Genomic DNA, 21,900 nt, shown 5'->3' on the forward strand with positions numbered 1-21,900 from the left:
GTAAAAGAGTTGACTGCAGACATATATTGAGTCAGGGACAGAAACGGGTGCTTCAGATTTGCTCTCTGCTACTGTAACCACCAGATCACGTCCCCACCTCCGGGGATAGAAAGTTTTGTTTATTGCAGTCATTCTGATTCATATCGGTATTGCTTCTCACTGCCGGGGTTTCACATTTCACATACTCCTGCTACAAAAAGAACTTTCTGCCTTTATTTATATTGGCAAAAAAAAGACCGTTTCATTCCCATGAAATCCCTTTCTAAACATTGTTATCATTAACATATTGCTTATTTTTACTTCCTTTCAGTTTGCATTCCCGTAGGGTGTCTGAGCCTTGACAATACAAAGGCAAAGAAGATGCTATGGACACTTCTAACAGATTTGAAAGATTTCACGTAGACAACAGTTTAAGTATTATCTAGAGGGGAGCCTTGGGTTTAACTTGGCCTGCTTAGCACATACAAAATACTTCACTGCCCACATGAGACTTCTCAGAGCCTGACAGCTGAGAAACACCATGTCCTTCAGTTCCAACCGGAGCATGACCTAAGACCTGGAAAGTAATTGAGAGTTGTGGTTGGCATGTCTCTTTTGGACGTCAAAGATACAAGCAAGATAACGATTATAAGTAGTTATAATATCTCTTTCAGGATATAATTGGGGGAGGAAAAAGGATGGGTACGTCTTCATTAGGAAGGCCCTTTTTCAGGACTTGAAGTACATGGGCCTGAAAGCTGGTCGGGCCTAAGGGAAGATCCCGCCTCGCCCAGAGGCCTTTCATAACTAAGACTAAGGTTCCCCCCGGTGGCTGAAATGAAGATCACAGCTCCACCTGGAAAGTCAAAAAGAGAAGCGACCGGTGGGCTGACTCCAGCCTGGAGCAACTCTGCGGAAGGGTGATGCTTCTCTGCAGCGAGAAGGTGGGAGCAGAGCAGGTTCTGGGCTGACAGGCCTGGTGTAGCTGCCAGAGCGGCAGTGGCAGTGAGGGTAGACAGCTTCATCGGCTGGTCACCAACTTCAAACGGGCTGGGGACCCCGGCTGCCTGTTTTAGCTGCTGTCTTTGCTGCTCGCTAGATTAAGTGAGCAGGTTAGTGCATGTTACAGTCACATCCCCTCTTTGTCATGCAAACATAACCAAATCAAATTATCCAAGTGCATAGCTACCACGTGCAAGAGGAGACTGAGACTCCAAACCCAGGTTATATGATGTGAAAGCAACTGCTGCAATAAATGGGAACTCTTTATTTTTCAGATTAATTTTTGTAGGCGATTTGCCAAATTCCTCTATGCAAAGCTTGGAGACGTTTGATATAAACTCTGGGCATCTGCTCCATGAATGCCATATGAAAAAGGATTTCGAAATCTCCTTTTACCTAAGAAACAGCATAGCTGTAACAGGCAGCAATTTTTAAAATCGTACCGTGGCTGGATTATTAAGATGTGAAGTGACACAAACAATGCTTCAGCTGTCCCCTGCCCTGGATCTCTGGCCCAGAATCTGTGGATCAGCACGTGCTGCAATCACTTTTTCTATTCCCCAGCCCTGCTGTCAGCTCAGCTGCTAGTACCCCGTAGTATTACTCCTGAGCAACCCAGAGTCTGTAGAAAGTTGATGCCCGAAAGGGGAATCCAAAGCTGCTGCGTTAAGACAGGAAAGATGCTGTTGGGTTTAAGCAGTGGAATAAAGTTGGATGCAGGTTCCAAGGATGTGGGAATTGACTTAGCAGGGGATACTGGGATTTGACCAGATCCTCAGCTAGGAGGAAGATGTGGTATTTTGGTGGAAGTGAGCATGGTTGTATAGATCTCGGTGTATGGATCAGATGAACCTGCAGGAAAGAGACAATAAACTACGAAGGTCCCCTCGTGGCTGGAATTAAAATTACATTTCCAAGTCATATTCCTGAACACAAGTACCTCGAACTATTCAGCTACCTCACACACTCAGATGCAAGAGGGGGAGCTGGTGGGGGAGACAACAGACCTCAAGCACGGCCAGATGCCACTGCCCCCTGCGAAAAGGGGTTGCAAGTGTTTGAGATCATAAGGTGACAGCCATGACAGTGTGTCGTGGTTTAACCCCAGCCGGCAACCCCACCCAGCCGCTCGCTCACTCCCTTCGCAGTGGGATGGGGGAGAAAATCGGAAGGGTAAAAGTGAGAAAACTCCTGGGTTGAGATAAAGACAGTTTAATAGGTAAAGCAAAAACAGCGCACGCAAGCAAAGCAAAAGAAGGAATTCACTCACCACTTCCCATCGGCAGGCAGGGGTTCAGCCACCTCCAGGAAAGCAGGGCTCCATCACGCGTAACGGTCACTTGGGAAGACAAACGCCATCGCTCCGAATGTCTCCCCCTTCCTTCTTCTTCCCCCAGCTTTATGTGCTGTGCAATGATGTCATATGGTATGGAATACCCCATTGACCAGTTGGGGTCAGCTGTCCTGGCTATGCTCCCTCCCAGCTTCTTGTGCACCTGGCAGAGCATGGGAAGCTGAAAAGTCCTTTAACATAAACACCACTTAGCAACAACTAAAACATCAGTGTGTCATCAACATTCTTCTCATATTAAATCCAAAACACAGCACTGTACCAGCTACTAGGAAGAAAATTAACTCTATCCCAGCCGAAACCAGGACACAGTGAGAAAAGACACAAGGATAAGGCCAGGGGGAAGAAGGAGTGTACACAGCACCCCTGCTACCAAAATGACTCACCGTGGTCTGCTGGTATATAAAGCATAGGGTTCTTTTCTCTATAGGGAAGGGTAAGGAAGTACTAAGGGAAGTAAGAGCTACACTGGAGGTGGAAAGAGGGGAGGTCACAAGTGATTGGAAAACACTTGGGAGGGAAAAACACTTTCCTCCCACATCTGCCCCATCTCATGCTGCAGACATGTTCTTCCTACGAAAGGGGAGAGTAAGGCCTTTCCTTCCCAATTCCTTCTCGGCCTGTCACCACTACCTTTCTCCCTCACACTCTTATTGCTGGCCTGGGGGCCAACACATCCAGGCAATAGAATAAAATGGGAGAGGAGAAGGGTCCCCGCGTGTGCTATGCCATGACGGGAAGCACGTGCTGAAAGGAGCAGCCAGGTGAATAAATGGTAGCAGCATCACTGGCTGCAGGTTGTTAGTTTGACGTGTGAATCGTGTGCTCCCTCCTCAAAGTGCCTGCAGCTTAGTAGAAGAACATCTGAGATACTTTCATGGTTTTTGCTTGTGTTTTGCCTGTTTTCGGCTTAAACAAAAGATTCAGCTTCCACCACTGTCATTTTAGCAGAAAATCCACACAAAAATGTCATAACAAAACAAGAGGAAGTTTTGCTGTCACGTGTTTGAGATGATTACAGGTAACGCTTCACCCTAACAACCACGTTCCTCATAGTTCTTTGTGAACTGACTTTGAGAACTTCAGTATGAAGATTTGCTTTAAAGATAATTACTCCAGTGAAACCACTCATTAGCTTTACGCTTTAAGTAAGCACAGTTGCCATTCCTAACCCCCTCAGAACATCGGGACATATTTGCCTGTGCTCACAGTAATGCTCGCATTAAATTCTGTGGATTTACTCCTGTTTTATAATAGTGTAAAGGAGAGCAGGATATGTCTCATTGCGTATACAGGCAGACTATTTCCAGAAGTTTAATTTCACCTGTTCACCCTGCAACCCAGGGGTGTACTTAAAGAACAAATCATGGTTCTTCCCTATCAGAAGAGATTAAAATACATCTCAGCAAGAAGCTATTCCACTTCTAAGACATTCAAAAGTATAAATTATAAAACCCCCTCCAGATTAAGGAGAAAACTTGAAGTCTGAAATAACTAGTTTAGATTTTAACAAAGATTAAAGCAGAATCTAATGTTTCCTACAGAAACCACCACTAGTAGTGTTTATTACAACAATTAATCTGGCATGGTAGCTGAACTGTAGTATTCTTTTTAATGAAGGATGTTACTACACAAATGTGGTCAAAAGTTTATATCCCAACAGTCACAGGCTTTTATTTCCCTTTTCAAGAGGGAAATTTCTGGAAAACTCTTAAAACTTCTTACTGAACAATCGAATAGCTGGGGTGGGGGCGAAGGTTTAGTACGTTAAAGATTTCTTTGTCCGCACAGTTTGCTTTGTCAGTTCATTTGACAGTGCTGCACTAAAAATCAAATACATCCTGAAAAATCATAGACACACTCCAGTGATATTAGTGATGCCATATGAATGTATTTTAAGGAAAAGGTAAGCAAAAGTAATTACTAAGCAATGAACAAGCAGCTTTGCTTTAATGTAAGGTCTAGTTTGCGCTTGTGCAAAATTAGTCATACTCAGAATGTTTTTTAGAGTTTTTTAGGATATATAGGTGCTCTTTGGCATGACCTAATTGCAAATTAGTGCCAATCTGTCTATAACAATGTTCGCTTTTTCCTGCATATTCCCAGCATGCCTGTTGGCACACATATTTGCCAAGGTTTGTAGACTAAATCACAGTACGATGAAGAACTTGACAGGGATTTTTATTCACAAGACTTGATTATTTGTCCTCTGGAATCAAATGAAATATAGAATAAAAATAGAAATACAAGATAGAATAAAAATTAAAATAATTTGCAAAAATATTGAGGAAACATTTTCTCTGAATTTTTTGTTGTTGCTGTTTCATAAAGTTAAATATTTGCATGCTTTTTATTTATTTGCCTGTGAGAAGTACTTACACATGCTTTGTTTACTTGAAGTCATAGGAACAAATTTAGCACTAATATAAGTACATGCTTATTGTCACTGTTTTCAAAGAGTTTTTCACTACCTGTATCTGGCATATTCTTTAAGTGATCTTAAAGAAATGTATTGCATAATGACTTCCTCCAGTCGATCATAAATGTGTCAGGGAAAAAAGTGATCTATGAAAATCCAAGAAGAACAGCAGGATGAAAACATAGCACGAGAAGAACATTACCAACCTCACCGCTAACGTAAGCGTTGTGCCATAGGGTTGTACCTCTTTACGCCAGCACTTCAGCGTGGCCTCGCCTCCAGCCTGGCAGGGCAAAGCTGTGGCCGCTGCGGGCGGAGGCCGGGCTCGGGGCTGCAGGGCTGCGTTGCAGGGCTGCAGACAGCTCACGAGCTCCGGTTGACCACAAGGTCCTTCCATCACGCCAGGGATACCCGCCTCGTCAAAAACGACCCCTTCCTCCTGTAAAGTTTAACTTTTGGGTTTCCATACAAACTGTGGGTAGCTTGCTTTGGTAATGCCAGTCATTGTAAGGCTGTCAGTACCAAAGCAATGTCTAAAACCAAAACAAAGCTTAATGTTTGTACTGAGTTATGTTAGCTGTTCTGTCTTCAAAACAGAGAACCCATATTCTGTCGTCATCTAGAAGTCCCCAAAACTACCGCTAATACCTCTGAAAAGTGTCCGATAAGATTCTTAAATAGTCAAGCAATGATAACACTGTAACCGTAATGATGCTGCTAATGCAAGCATGACATAACCATTGATGCTGTGTAACTGATCGCAATGGACAGCCTATTGCACCAAATGTTGCAAGAGTAAATCAGTACAAAAAGGAGATAATATAACATGTAAAATGTATACTTAAGCCTCTGGTTCTTCCAAGCTTTTTCTGTGGTAATGTGTATGAAGTTTTAATTACCTTTTTTTTCATATTATTTTGAAAGTAAAGCAGGTAGTAGGCTGAATGGAAAATAATATCTGATTTTTGCATTAAAGAAATACTAACTCTCAATTTCTGCTGAAGTAAATCAATAATGGGGACCGTGAGAAGGTCTACTTTCCCTAGGGCCACAGATCTGTTTGTTCCATCTGTTATTTTTTTCAAATCAGAATATAAATGGCTCTGTCTTCTCCTTCAGCCTAGGGGATAAATTCTGAGATTTCCTACACCATTGTTCTGATGGGTTTCTTCAATTCTGTACATGAACAAACTACCCAGGACCTTGCTGCAAAAGTTAATGCTGCCATATCCGTGCGCTGAGCTAGTATCTGGCACTTGTCTTTGGTGTTTCCACCACTGCTAAGAGCACAAAGGGTTCTCTTCAGTAACTAAACTGGGATTGCAGATCATTAGATTGGGTTTCCATCTCTGTTTCTCTTTCCAAGACAGCAGATTGCTGGAAAAAGACACTGAAAGCAAGACAGGATTAACCCATCCATTCTTCCTCGTAAGGAATTACATTACTATGTTATAAGCCAGGGGTGGTCAATCTTTCAGCAAATTCTTCTGATTCCTCTGACAGAATAGGTGGCTCAGCAACCAAGCACTCCTCCAACCTCCTGAACTCATGGTGCTTTCCCCTGTTTCATCTTTTCGATGGGACTAGTTGCTTAATTTGTCCTAATAAACAGTAATAAACAAAATAGCCCTACAAAAGTACTAGGGGAAAAATACTCCATGCTTTTACTGGCATAAAAAACTATTAACATGGTCTTTAACATCATGGAAAAAATACAGCAAAACAAAGAAAAAATGTCAAGGGTATTTTACTTATGCATCCAATACATTATTGCCTTAGGTAAGTACAATTGTGCAAGGCTGCGTGATGACCAGACAGGCAGCAAAGAAAACCACATCCTCTTTGAAATTGCAAGGAGAAGACCTTTGCTTCCCTAGTGGGGTTGTTATCAACTTGAAGAAACACTCTTTGGTTTTAGCTTCGGGGTTTTTGTGGTTTTTTTTTTAAAGTTGCCAAGGGTGACTCTTAATTAGTTATGACATTTACTAACTAGAACCTAATGTGTGGGGTTTTTTTTCTGTATATCAGTTGGAGGAATAATGAATCCTATTTCTCTTACAATGTTATCAAAGTACTTGCCAAAGAGTTTGAGAAATTGCCTCATGAGGACATAGGCACCTTCAGAAATGGAAACACTGGACTGAGATGATACAGGGAGACTGACATGAAGTGTCTCAGGGTTTGTTTGCTGGATTTCATTTTCATTCTAGGAACTGCATTACCCTCACAAGCAGTTTTTGGTCATTTTCATGAAAACCTTTTCCCTTTGATACCTATGCATATGGATTCCTGGAAAACAATGTTATCTGCAGATTTCGTCATGTAAATACATCAGCAGCATTTTGGCTGAGATTAATAATAGAGGTATTGAGCTGCACTTTACAGAGAAAATGCCTAACGGCGGGTTAGATGTTCATACGTAACCGTATACCACACCCTGTTTTTCAGATTGTCACAGGAAGATCAAACTCACAGAGAGATATTCAAAGAGGGTGAATGGATAAATGTCTCCCTGAAAAAATGACAGAGATTAATCAAAGGACACAAAAGAAAATGCCTTTTCAAATGTAGGCAACTGAAAATTAACTGTCTTCATAATTCACTTTTATATAACATTGAACCATAAAGTTCAGTTAGAGCTTAACGAGGACGCTGGTAAGTCAAATTCATAATGCCGTATTTTCCTGCCCAGTTGCAGGCTGAAAAAAAAAAAAAAAGAAAAAAAAAGAAAAAAAAGAAAAAAAGGAAAAAAAAGAAAAAAGAAAAAAGGGAAAAAAAAAGAAAGAAAAAAGGAAAAGAAAAAAAGAAAAAAGAAGGAAAAAGAAGGGAAAAAAAAGAAAAAAGAGTAGGCTTTCACTGTGGAAGAAGCTAAGTGAAACACAGAAGCAAGAAGTTCCCGCTGGAGCAGCACAAGGTAATTTCCAGTGTCAGAAGCTGGACAGTCCTCACATCTTAGCCAGTTAGGGAGGACAGTTTATGGCAAACTGATGAACAAACTACTGGGACAAGAAAACCACTAGTGGCCAAGTTGAAACCGAATTCTTATTCCTGAGAAAGAGGGAGATAATCAGAGAGAGAGGGGGAGAGAAGCAGAGGGAGAGAAAGACCAGGCATAAGAGTCTTGAGATACCAGGCTTCAGGACAAAAAAGGTTTGAAACACGCAGGGCATCGAGAACCTCCCCGCGCTCTCCGCCCAGCCCACGCTTCACCACCAGATGGCCCCGCGTGAACGTGGATGAATAATTGGTGACTCGCTTCAGAGACTTCCGAGGGTGCTAGCTGCCAAAAGAAAAGGCAGAAAAAAAAAAACCTCAAACCCAAAACAACTCCAAAAGTCTGGCCATATGAGGCTGGAGAGTTTGAACAGCTCCAGGTTCAAAAGCTTGGATTAGAATCCACGTCTCGAGTCCTGGGATGTTTGGATGCAGGATCACGGCTCCATCTTAAAAACACAAGAGGTGATGCACTAGTACAGGAATGACATTGAATTCACAGTACAAATGGAACGTAATATGTGACATACCTGAGTTCACGCTTTCAATCTGTGCGGCACTTGTAAAATCACAGGATTGCACCCAGCTTTGAGCATCATGCTTCAGGAGAGATGGAGACCACCTGGAACTGGAGAGAATTCAAAGGAAAGTGGGAAAGATGAACAAAAGTTCTGAGAAACATAACCAGTGTGCAAAGCCTGAAAAAAAAATGGCTTGCTAAGCTGTTTGATGAAGAGCTTTGTCAGCCAGTTATAGGCAGCAGCTGGCTGCAGGCAGGACTCTGAGTTAAAATCAAGAAGTTTAGCAGAGGGGCTAGGACTCTGGTGCCATGAGCCAGGGAATGAGAGGTCACAAATCCTGGAACAGGATTTGTCTCTTGAGGTCCCCTTCAGATTCATTTTCCAAGATGTTTAGGAGATTTCTTTGCAGGGGAATTAACAAGTACACATATCAGTGGAAAAACACTGAATGCTAATTTCAGCACCTGCAGGAATTCCACCAAAAACTTCTCTAGAAAAGGTGAAGTACGGTGTATCTGGCATTCCAGGCCTTTTGGCAGGGGTAGGTCAGATGTATGTAAGTTTAGTTATAGAGTAGAATTTAAGAGACTGCTTAAATTGATGAACCAGTGTTTATTGTGATCAGCCCCACTTCAAGGTGCAGCAGTGTTGGGCTGCAATCCCCAGGGTTCTTGTTACAAACAATTTCTGGCCCTCACTGGTGTCCCAAAGGTTCTTGCACACTTCAGCTTGGACTCCCCAGTTCTCCTCTTCCAGGTGCAAGGTGTTGTGGAGACATCTGCTAGCTCTTCATTTGTCGAGGAGAGGAGAAGAAAACACCATCGTTATACTCAGTAGGTAAGCACTAGAGGTCAAAAGCGGAGTTCTCATCTCTCATCTATACTGTTGGAGCCAAGCATTTCATGAAAAAATTCCCATAGATGCTTGAATTACTGCTGTGGTACTTTCCGAGATCTGTATTATCACCTGCCTGTGACCACTTGAAATCTGTAGGCTGGAGAGTCCTGAGCTCAGAGGTGGTCAGTGTGCACAGGGTACACCTGCCCCGCAGGTAAAGGACTCTGATTTTTCCCAAAACTCAGCAGCCACAGCAAGCAAACCCTACTTTTCTTTTCAGATTACAGCATCAACCCTGGAAGTGAAAAATTTTGATCTAAAGTCCTCTTCAGCCTAAATTCAAATGTGGAAAGCACTCCACATACGTAGCTGTAGGATAAGCCATGCCCACTCCCCTGACAGGCTGATGTAACGCTGGGTAAGCATCCGAATCAGCTTGCTACTGCATACCTGTATCAAAAAGTGCCACCATGTTTTTCAGAGTTCATGTGTCTCCCGCCCTGGAGGAACGTCCTGTGGAAGCCTCCATAGTCAGATAGGAATACGAAGCACTGCAGTACAGCCCTGTAAAATATTACCAATAACCGAACAGTACATCCCTCCCTTGCTTTCAGATAGAGGGGCGCACATTGGCTATGCCCTATCCTGAGGGAGAAAGCAGGAAATATTCATTGATGTACTGATTTGTTTATATATTTTACCCTTCAAACACCACAAGAGCATTATAATCAATATAGACGCCTTCCCCTTCAATGATAAATTTAAACTGTTAATTGTTACTGCAGGGTGTGGTGTGTGCCCAAGTTAGGGGCCCCTTTAGGTAGACCTGATTACACCTTTGCCCTACAGTGTGCTGCCATGAAAGACAGAAAAATCTTTTAAACTCATAAAATCCAAGGTTTATTAGAACATAAATTAGGAAAAAAAATAAAGCAAAGCAAAGAGGAATTGCAATACATGGTCTTTTCTAAGGCTGCAAGACTTAAATTCATGTGAAGAATTTATAGAACAGTTTCCATATGAAATAAGTGGTTAAAACAGCTATTTCAGAGCTATTTTTGATATATATTATTACAATTTTAGAGAGACTAAATATTCTCATCACCTTCTAAACCTGCAGTTTGCAGACTGTGGAGGCCAAATCTGTTTCAGATACAAACAAAACCCCCAAACCTGAGTAGAATGAAAAGCTTTGGCAGAGGCTGTAACAAACGCTTAACACGTAGCGCACCGTCAGCTGCCGGCAGTGAGAGGGGTTACTCCTGAGACAGCAACAGGACCTTGGGGAACAAATTCCGATTCTGACACGGTATACAGCTAAGTGGGTGTCTGGCTCTGCACAGCAACAAAGAATACTACTACAAATAAAAGCATCGCCATGATCCTTTGTTTAATATTATAAAACCTGAAGGGTTTTATATTTTAAACCCCTAAAGGGTTTATTGCAGGTAGCAATAGCTGCTGTGCAGCAAGACCCCCCAAAAAAAGCCAAACCCATAACCTCAGCCTTCCAGATAGGAACCTAATAAACAAAGGCAAAAAAATGGCCTTCAGCACCACATACAATCCAGTTACTGAGTCATACCAAAAATCTTCAGGATAATAATTTGTTTATATTGATTTGATTGATTTTTCCCGTGTTTTTGTTTCTTACCTGTTTTTCTGGAACAGGATGAACCCAGAATCAATTGTTTAATGTTCAGATGTCAGGTGGATTCTCTCCTAACTTCATCACTGTACTTTTCCGTGCTTATCAAAAGCTAGAAGCCTCAAGGGACTCCTTTACAATGTAGGCACCCCTGGGGACAAGTCTTAACAAATCTCTGGAGGTAAACAAAATTTAACCCAGCAGAGAATGGTGGACCCTAATGAAAGAGGGTTTCCTATCTCTTTTGATTTATAATTAAAAGGGGCCTCTGAGACTTGGTGCTGATAATCCCAAAATTAGCTTTCTCCCTCACCCACTACACCTATCTGAATGGAAGATGAGTTTATTTTCAAGAGGGAAAGCGCTTTCAAAATGTCCTTCACTTTATATTCACGTCTCACCTTGTAGTAATATCTCACTCGTGGAGCAGGTGCTTGAACAACTTTCTCACACAAAAAACCTTCTTACAATAGTTGCAATACATCCAGCAACATGCACCTGGCAACAGCCTGTGCCTGAGTAAGTCAGCATCTGCAGCACCTGCCTGGTGGCCCCTAACGGTGGGAACTCGGCAGGAGTCCATACATGCAGTTCAGGTGAATACTGAAGAAGGAATCTGGGAAAAAAGGGGGGACAATGCAATCAGGTGAGGTGGGAGTCGGGATATTAGTCACAGGTTTGTAGGTAAAAAGCTTTCCCCATACTTCTGCTAAATCATAGAAATATAAACTGGAGTATGCCTACCTGGCTTTGGGTACTCATGCTAAGTTCTGCTCTGAGCTCCAGTAACGGCTGAACTGTTGTACCTTTGGTGGGACACCACGAACGATGTATAACCTCGTTAACAATGTCTCTACAAAGTGGGATGATGGGACTTTTTGAGAAAGCCCTTTCAACTTGCTAAGCTTTGGTACATCTCCAGAAGAAGCTACAAGAAGGATCCTGGAGGTATAAAGGAAGTGTTCTAGTAGTTGTGAACAAAGGCGACGCGCACACGGGTAGTGCTGAAACGGTGTTGAGCTGGTTCCTTTTCACAGACCTGATCCTGGGATGTATCCCTCGTTTTTGATCTGCTGACTCATTGGAATTAGTCTCAGTATACTGACTGAGATTTATGATCGCTTGAGCTTTTCCTTTAAAAATAATTCTTACTAGAGGCAGCATTGTAACCACACACCTGTGTACATTCGATACCCGGTCAAAACTTCCAAGAGGACTTCCTGAAATTTCAGACACTTCTACCAGGTACATTCTCCGCCTGTTTTGATTGTATTTGGTTTACATTAACTTATGTAAGTTATATAATTTAATAACTTTTTGTTTTATACTAAAGCATGACCTAGCATATAATTCTGGAAGGAAAGGAGGTAAGAAGTGCTGTGACAGGGAGAAATCATGTCGGGCTTACACCACAATCACAGAGCATCAGTGTCTTTTCCTTTTCCTTTTTCTTGTTTCCTTTTCCTTTTCTTGTTATACCTCTATGACAGACAAGCCAAGAAAACTGGAGATCGTAGAACTTAAAGCTTTTGATGTATTGACAGCCTGAATGCAGAAATAGAATCACTTTCTAGCTGTGCGGGCTTCAGTTTGGTCGATGCGCAATGACTTGCACAGGTGGTGCTTCCTCTTCTTCCCCGCGGTCAGAGGACACTTCTGTGTAGCAGCGAACGCTTGAAGTTTCATTGCTCACACTGTTCTTCTGTTGGACACCTTTTATTCTGCTCACAGCTGTCCTGCTTTGGGAAGTTCTCTGAATAAGAAACCACTCGTCATGGTTTACTTGTTAAGACTCACATTCAAAACTGAAAAATTAGGACTGCTTATGGGCAGAATCATCACTTTTAAGTGGAGAAACAACTGGTGACATCGTCTCCATTCCTGACATACACTGATCAACTATCAGATCTGTTACACCTTCACGAAGAAAGTATGATGTCAGGTTTGTGGATACCTACCCTGAAAGGATATGTGTGAGAGAATGGGAAAATTCTCTCTTATTTCCTCACTGCTGATAGATAGATTTGTAGGAAAGCTGCAAGCTTGACTTTGCAAGATTTTTCATTTCTCTTCCTTTCCCCACTTAGCTCCATCTTTTCTCCAAAGTGAAACACTCATTAGTATTTGCTAATTCTTTCAATTCTGTAAAAGTCCTGTGAGCCAGCTTTATATTGATGTACCAAAGCAGAGCCAGACGGCTTTGCAGTTATTGTTGCCTAATAGCATGTGGCCTATGTTATGATTCGATGGAACAGCTCTGAGTCTTTTTTTTTTTTAACCAGATGTTATTGAGAAGGATGAACAAATAGATTAGTGTGTTAACTCACTACAGTTTATTACAGTAATTAGAAATGAAACATAACAACGGTCATATCACAGGCATATAACAATAAATCAGAAATTGAATTATGGCAATGCCTACCCCTTCTAATCCACAGCAGAGCCCGAGCCCCAAGCCACGCTGCCTCCGCCCCTGCTCCCAACCTCAAGCACCCACTTTTCTCCCAGGAAAACATCGCCCAGAATTAGGACCCAAAGAAAAGAAGCTCCACTGGGGCTTCTTCTCTAGGCAAAGGCCGGCTCAGCTTAGAGCCTTTGTTCTGGACAGTACATTTCTAGGGAAGACAGTACAGGAAATCTCCCTCCCAGGCCATGTAGAGACAGTCACCTTACTATTTTCATCCTGAAGTTTACAGGTGCCTTGCGGTTCTTGTGGGCTGACTAGGACAAGGTCCAGCGCCTTTATCAACTTTTGTTACATTACAATATCAAGAATGAAATAACAGTAAGCCCTTTTGTTGGCGAACTTACAATGCTGTCGAGTGGAATGAGCCTTGGGGCTGACCTGGAGAATAAACAAGGTGGTAAAGTCCCCACTCTGCTCTTGGCAACGGGCAGTCGCTCACACGTTAGGAAACCAGAGTTTTCTGCAAGCATTGCCGCTTGACAGCTATTGCTAAAAAATGCAACTCGATGCAAGTACTAAAGACCTTGCAATATTCTCCTGCAGGTTCATTTTTTGAGTTCAGCCCAAACTTCCATGCCCATCTTCGCAAGCTGCGACAACTTTTTACAACATATAGCAAGTCGCCATTGTTTTCCTTAACTCTGAAACATATTGCAGAGCTCCCACGTACTCCTGCACCACTGCACAGCAGCTCTTGAGTCAGGGCGGGTGTTACGGAGTATTCTCAAGCTCACAGAAATGGAAATGCAGTAAACTGGATTGAGCATTAAAAGATGCCTGCAGGGGAATGTTACAAGATCCTTTATAACGTAATGTCCATTTTTTCTATTTTCCAGCAGATATCAACCATTGATTCTAATTTTGTTAGCGTTGGTGATGCACAACTTATACACTTCTTGTACGACACTACTTCCTAAAACTGTTGTTAGATGTGCACACGTGCACACACATGTCCTCTGCAGTTTTTTGTGTTGAGACCCACACCAGCTAAACAGCATGACAGCAGCCAGTGGTTCTGGGCAATGTGCTACTTACAGTTTCCTATAGGCAAATGTCAAATCTGAAGGTCCATCTCTAACAGAGATTTTTCTGCATCAATAGATAGCCTTCTGTTACTGACTAGTGCTTGTGATGAATGAATTAGCCATCCGTTTTCTGTCACCACTGTAGGAAGAATAGGTGATCCTGTGTGAAAGAGGAAATAAGAATAGAAAGCCACTCATATCTAACAGCAAGAAACTGGAGGGGAGTCTTAACACTAGAGTGCTGATAGCAAAGATACCTATCAAACTCTGTCACATCGTTTCTTCAGAGTCTTCCTAGGCTGGCTGATGGTGCCAGAAAATTAAGGAATCTTTGCTGAAGCTTATAGCTCTGGAGGGATCTGTCATGTAGAAGCAAGTTATGAAGCAAATCTTATTCCCCTCTTCCTCTGCATGGTCTGGCAAAGAAAGTAGGAGAAGCACATAGCTGGAGATGGCTCTGATTCGGGGGGGGGGGGGAGAGAGAGAGAGAGAGAGAGACTGCATCCCTCTGCATAGCCTTAACTTTGATGTGAGTCATGTCCAGCTTCCTCTGCCTCAGCACAATTAAAAAATAAAAAAAAATCCACGTGAACTACAGAATTGCCAGGGTGGCATGAGCAATCCAGCGTCGGGGGATAGTAGGACTGTGGGGACACCAAATATGGTGGTGGTGAGGGTAAGATCCAGAACTATGAATCACTCCACATAAAATCACAAGCTATTTTAAAAAAAAAAAAAACATTTTGCTGTTCTTGCTTGGTCTTCTCACTTTGGATCTCTCCCTGTGCCAAAGCTGCCCCATTTATGGAATAGTCAGCCATGCGAGAGCTGCCAGATGTACTGAACGGTAGTCCTGGCTTTGTGTACCATCTGCTGTCAAGGAGGAACGCAGAGATCTTCCTTTGCCTCCTCCTGTCACCATGGTCTCACCAGTGTCTCCAGCTGGAATATATCACTGCATCTTCCCTCTGGGGTAGACCACCCCTGCCTCCCACTCCCTGCACTGGGAGCTCTCTTCACAACCCTCATGACTCAAATCCCATTGCATCCATTCTTCCCAGTCCCCTTTTCCCTCTCCCTTGGCCATGCTGCTGGCAGCAATGGCTATACAGATTGGTGGCTGCAGTGTGATTAAGTTATTTTGTCCCTGTCCTGTTCTATGTAATGAGAAGCTGTGAGCCAACTTTGGATCCAAGATTAGCCTGCCAGCCTTTGTACATTTGCAGATATAGCTGATAGGAACTAAGTGCATTTGAGAGATTTTCAAGTTAGCTCCTGAGAGACTGACATCCCCTAAAGGTGGTGCTAATACTCACAATTGGTTTCTAAAACTTGCTACAATTAATATGGTCGCAAATTAATTTTCAATGTGACTAGGCAATAAATTTCAAAAATTGGGGCAAGTCTCATACTTAATATAGTAGCAGTTATAGACCCCTCAGTGATCTAAAACCGAAGCCACCTAGGAATAAAAGAAGTGGATAATGGTTTGAGTTGCTTCTCCCACATGCTTCATTGCTCCCCTCACCATAACTCTACAATTTATTGGCACTCAATCTCCTGTGAGGTGAGAAAGCAACAGGTAGAACAAATGTATTATCTGAGGTCACCCAGCTCCACCTACGTGCTATGCTCAGGTAAGTCCTAAGGGCTCATGGGCTCCAGCAGGCACAAACAGGGAAAGCCCAAACATTGTCCCCCCTCTGCTGGCCAGCCAGTCAGTTGACTGGGTGGTAAGTGCTTTTGGAGAATAAATAAGAGTCACCTTTCCACTGAGATTTTAGATCCTGCACCACCCCAGCTGTACAGTTTAGAAGGTACCTCTAACTACTTCTCTAAAAAAAAGATACAATTTTCAGACCTTCCCTCTTAAATCAGACCATAATGCTTACAAAGGTGGTGAAAAGAGTTTGCAAAGTCACCATGAACACCAGACCTGCTCATCAGAAGATTTTGAAGACATATAAGGGAAACCCTGGCGGGACTGCTGCCAACTATACTGCTTGAGGGATGAGGCTGGTGGGCTGTGGTGAGAGTACTGCCAGCGGGGAATATAACGAGGCATTAAGTTCTGCGTAATGCAGCTTCAAGCATCTGAAGTTATCTGCTCCTTTCCTACAGAATTCATGATTAGGGCTCTTGCAGCCAGAGAGTGGTTTGACTCTAAAGCAGATTATTTATTGCTTCATATACGTTCTAAAAATATTCATTGTGAAAAACAACATTCTTCATCCTTCCCCTATTTCCTACCAACAGACCAAAATCTATCATTTATAAACAGTCTTCATAAAACAAACATATGCCATTAATGATCAACAGGAAGACAATAATTTCATATAGGTAGAGTACTGTACAGTACAACAGATCATGGCAAGGATTTGTTATAAGAGTGCTTGGGATGATAAACCATGTCCCCAAACACCAGTAAAATCTCAGCAGCAGTCACCAACCCATCTATCAAGCACCTGTGAGGACAAGTTCAGCCCATTTTGTACAAAGGAAACTGTTCTTTGTTTAACCTACATTAGTCATTCAGGGAAAAATAATCCTCATATTTCATAGTATAGTTGAACAAGAAAAAATCCATTTGATACAATTTTGTGATCTTCTCAATTTGTTCTGTGTTCAGTTGTCTGAGATACTCCAAGGTGATATCACCATTAGTTCGTTTCTCTGAGCCATACCTCTTCAAGCTGGGGTAGTGCAGGCTCTCTGGTGCTCCAATGACCTTCAGAACATGCTCAGAATCTAACCCAACAGTTTCATACTTGCCCAGAATATCATAGTGAATGTTGCAAGGATCACAGAGCAGAAACATTGGTTTCCAGTGAATGTCAAGAGTATTTGGTGGTTTTGCTATAATGAAGTTGACAAACTCCTGGAAACTCACTTTTTCAGAAGAATTTTTGTTTTTCCTGAACATTGCCCTAATCTCATTAGCGACAGTGATACTGTAGAATGGCTCAGAGTGCAAAAGTTTGTCTCTGTAAGCTGAAACCAGCCGTTCCAAGGGATGTCTGGTGAACATCACTTTGGTGTAATTGTTCAGAAATTCCTTTTGTACGGCAGGAGGGTAAGTCACCAGCTTTTTGATCAGCGAGGTTTGGTGGATGTGGTCATGCTCAATTTCAGAAGCTTCTGCATTCAAGTCTGCTTGGAGAAGAAAAATAGTTCTCTTCCAATTGGAGCAGCCTACCTTGGGCACCTCACAGTAGATAAATTTGTGTTTGTGCTCCACAAAGAGCTGATTTGCAACATGAGAATCCAATTTGCTTCTTAATTTAAGAAGGTTGTTCTTCAGGCAGACAGAAGCCAGTGTGCTTTTGCGATCATTTTGAATTGCCAGCCAATCTTCAGTGGGATCTGGAAATGCACCTGCAGCCAAGGAAGAAGTTTAAACTATTAGTGTGAAACAGACTTATATAAGCCTCTTTCTTTGTGACAACCATAGCACTGAATCTATCTCCCTGCGTACAAAAACTAACGAAGATGCTAAAATCAAATTTTTGTTTATCAGACTCCACTATGGCAAACATGCAATAAACTATTCTGCTTAGTGAAAAGTTTGTTAAAATGAAAACTTTCAACATGTTAGCAATATTACTCTAAGCAAGATGGATGTTCTAACACTTCTAATGTCAACTGGTTTTTGTAGTGTTCTTCCTCTCATACATTGCTAAGACAGCTATCACAGTGACAGGGCCTTGGGTATTTTTGTAGTATTGTTTATCACTTAGGCTCCATAGTTACTTTTTAACACATTTAGGGAAGGCTTCCTGGTTCTAGAAAACATTAAGTCTTTCTGTTGGTAAATTATTTACTCACCTGTTAGGTTTTTTTGTCTCTTACAGAAAAATCCAAAAAGAAATATCCCAAAAATAAAATTTGGGAGAACGAAAACTAACACCTTCTGATTCATATTATTTTCCCAGGAAGGAGGATGACGTGATCTCTAAAGTGGAAATCTGCTTTTCTGTGAACAAAGAAAGATAAAACAAAGAAAGATAATACAAGTTACATTTTGTATGACTGATACAACAAAGATAACATGGTATTCTCTTACGGAATTTACGATAACAAAGACCTTTCAAACCCTGTAAAAACAGGCTTTGCTAATGAGTAAAAAATCTCCTATGAAAAAGACTCACCCCAATTATACTGTTAAACTAAACAGACAAATAATATGACCATTTCAAAGTACTACAAAATTCCCCCCTTTCTCAGAACAATGAACTGTGTATGAGCAAATACTCCTCCCTTCTCCTCATTTAAAGCTGGTGTTCCTGCCAAGCAAACTCATCTATCCCTTCACATCGTGTGACAATAACCTCATTTAGGATTACAGAGATGTATTTTTTTTAAATAACCGTACTTGTTGGAGTCTGGGAGCACAAAGTTTTCTGTAACCTGCAGCAGGCCTATCCGCAAGCCTATGCTGCATTCAGGTTGCGGTTCTTCCCATCCCTTGCCCTGAAGCTTTCCACTTTGTGCAAATAAATCAGTATTCAGTGCAGGATAAACTCTTCCACATTCCAGCAGAGAATCCTAACTAGTAATGATAGATTAGTTCTCCCATTCTCTCTCTCCCAAAGACGCTGCAGTGTATATAAGTTTGCTGCCATTACTGCTGCAGCGTAAGGGCCCCAGAATGGTTCACTATGGCAGGAAGCATATAGAAGCAACAGAGGAAACAACAGAAAAGGAGATGTTCCATGTTCACAGATAAAAGGAGAGAAGACCAATGCAGTCCAACAATCAACGTACTCCCTCTCCTGTGCTCACTCATTCTGTCCCTTTGCGCTTCCTGGAGAGAGAGCTAAGTCCTCTGTGCAATCTTACTGGGTTGCCCCCGTTAGAAAGCTCTTCATCAGCGTGCTTTTCATCCCTTTTTATTTGAAGTAGCAAAATTAAGTGCAAAACCATAACTACTGGCAAGCGTTACATTCTTTTTCTCTCCCATAAAGTTTGCAGCATCAAAAAAGTCAAGCAACACTGTCTTCCTTTTCCGCTTTTCGATTTTTCACTCTAAACCTGCTGGCAATAAAAACATCTCTGCCTGGATTTCTTGAGGATGTAACTTCAACTTTTTTTTGGTTTGTTTTTACAAAGATACAACAGGACCACTCTGGAAGTTATTTGTGGTGTCCCCTGCGCTCCCCCCCCCCCGCAGTGTGGATGTACATAAACCCCAGCTGCCATAATGGAAACCAGTTTCCCGTGTGTTCTGAGACAGCAATAGAGGCAGCACTAGTTAAATTGCTGAAAATGTACTTGCACACAAGGCTTTTGCCTTTCAGGGCTGATAGATGATTATTATATCACACATCTTTACCAGAATATCTTCAAACTCATACAGTTAACAGCATTACTAATTATTAAATCTCTCTTCGCGTAGGCATGACCTGAGAAATGGAGAGGGATGACTGTTCACTATCTCTGACCTGTAAACATCATTATGAACAAATCTGCAGTCACATAGATTAACAATTTACTTGTGTTTACATTAAATTGTTACAATACTCATTCAAGTGAATGCAGTATTTTACACACGATGGCATTTAGCCAATATTTTTGCATTTTCTTGGCTGCATAAGACCATTATAAAGACTAAAGAAAAAATACGGGTTGATCTTTGGCCTTTAACCTTTTTTTCACTGCATGTCAATTCTCCCTTCACTGTGCGATCTATTGACTTCTAATGAATCAAAGGCTGTTTTCAAGGCCAGCTGAAGTCAGTCAGATTGTTCATTGATCTCATGAGGTCCAAGATTGAGCAATCTCTTTTTATTCTTTTTCAGAAGTGGTCTCAAGACACAATTTCACACCATGTAGAAATTAAAATAAATATGACACTAAATAATTCTGTACAGGGACTCCTTGTTAGGGTATGCTTAGGAAAAAGAGGTTGGGCTTCATTTACCTTAAATGCTGTCACCTCAGGATAGTTATTGTTATCATACCTGTCTCAGGAATCAGAAAATGAACTAGATTAATTTACCCTATTTAGATACTTGTATCATATATATTTGTTAATTAAATTACTGGGACAGAATAAAAGGTCTGCCATAAGACACATTTCACGTTGAAACATGTCAATGAGTCACGAGAGGGAAATGGAAGAGACTTGCTTCCTTGAGGGAAGGAAGATGTTTCTGAGCTAGTCAAACACAGGAGACAGCTCCTCTTCTAAGACATTTGCATATTTGTGGAAGCGAAAGAATCCTTATTTTAATTCAGGAGAACGCTCAGACCATAAGGAGGGATAGAACAAGCTCCAAGGTGACAGATTAAATCTGTCTGGACCCCTTAGAAAGCTTCAAAGTGCAGGCTGGCTGTAAGAGCTAAAACCGTCCATCAACAAGAGAGATCAACATGACAATTCGGAGAAGTACCTGAAGGTGAAGTCCGAAGGCTTCTTCTGAAGACGTTTTCTCGTGGGAGACCGCAATACGGAGTCCTGTGTAATGCAAGGTTCCAACGATGAAAATCACCTAAGAGCAATCTGAGGAATCGGAGGAAAGAAAATTCTGAGAACCATTTTGCCAGAAGGGGGACAAGTCACCTGGAAATGAAAAAGGGGAAAAAAAAATCCAAACCCAAAACCACCTTTGTGATACATTCAGTGTCAGTAGATCAGATGAACTTTTTCTTCTATTTCTTCACCTATCTTTTCCAGATACTTGTAATTGTGTTGTCTATTTTAGATGTAATGAATTAATACTTCTATTTGCATTTTACCTCATCCTACCTTGAATTAAGTGTGATTTAAGGTGACTGGGTAACTACAAGGCATTCCTCAGCCAAGGTGTGGTGAGTCTATTAACACAACAACTCCGTAATAAATAGTCTAGTTCTGCTGTAACCAAAGGGCAGCAGAATGGGCTCGCACAGGCAAGGTGGAAAGACAGTACCATAAGACTCAAAAAAAGGCAGAAATGTCTTCTAGTGAAAAGTAACACAGCAAGGAGTCAGAGATCTAAATGTCTCTTTGGAACTAACATATCTCCAAAGAGAGGAGAAAATACTAAAAACTATATATAGGGCATTATTCTGTTTTGTTCTTGTTACACATTGTTGTGGGGGTTTTGTGGATTTTTTCATTTATTTTTTTATTTTTAATGAAGCATAAAATCTTTTAAATAACAGCTTTACACTGCACTGTTGGTTTTTGCTTGTTCTTCAGATCACATACGTAGCCTTGGCTTAATATTTTCAACCCTGCACGACTTACTGGATTCTGCAGATTTCATCAGAAATCATTTTATGACTCTTTCTTGGATGTTACTAAACAGTAAACCAGGCAGTAAGAAGAATGATCCTCACAGAACCCTTTCTTGCAGAACCCTTTCAGAAGCATTTCTATCACGTGATGAGATTTTTTTGAAGCCTATCAGTTAACTAGTGTTTAATTCCTTCCATGTATGTCCAGCTGATTTGATGGCTTTCTAGCTTCTTAGCCAAAACATGCTGCAGTATCAAGTCAAATGCTTTATAGAATTCTAAATGCACTATATCAATGTTATTACCTTATTCAACCAAACCCAAACAAAAATAGTAACTCAGTTTGGTGAGATCCATTTCCTATAACATAATACAATGTTTCTATGAGAGAGCAACCAGAGCAATTGCTTAAGCCAAGAGTGGTAGCAAACGGGGA

General features: G+C 41.6%; 1 protein-coding gene across 1 annotated transcript; it reads right to left on the reverse strand.

The window, feature by feature from the left end:
- Positions 1 to 15,734: 15,734 nt before the first annotated feature.
- On the reverse strand, positions 15,735 to 20,805 carry LOC142083068 (carbohydrate sulfotransferase 9-like). Its single transcript, XM_075152141.1, has 3 exons — positions 20,636 to 20,805; positions 18,069 to 18,216; positions 15,735 to 17,618 (listed from the first exon to the last, which is right to left on the reverse strand). The coding sequence occupies exons 2-3, from the start codon at positions 18,160 to 18,162 to the stop codon at positions 16,768 to 16,770; spliced, it is 945 nt and encodes a 314-aa protein (XP_075008242.1). The 5' UTR covers positions 18,163 to 18,216; positions 20,636 to 20,805; the 3' UTR covers positions 15,735 to 16,767.
- Between the last annotated feature and the right edge of the window lie 1,095 nt (positions 20,806 to 21,900).

The sequence above is a fragment of the Calonectris borealis genome, chromosome 5, assembly GCF_964195595.1.
Source record: "Calonectris borealis chromosome 5, bCalBor7.hap1.2, whole genome shotgun sequence".
NCBI lineage: Eukaryota > Metazoa > Chordata > Aves > Procellariiformes > Procellariidae > Calonectris > Calonectris borealis.

Excerpts from the sequence above, each read along its gene's own strand:
- LOC142083068 (XM_075152141.1), bottom strand. The coding sequence starts at position 18,162 with ATGAATCAGAAGGTGTTAGTTTTCGTTCTCCCAAATTTTATTTTTGGG. Across the intron at positions 17,619-18,068 it reads GAGACAAAAAAACCTAACAG|GTGCATTTCCAGATCCCACT; the intron begins GTGAGTAAATAA and ends CCTTGGCTGCAG.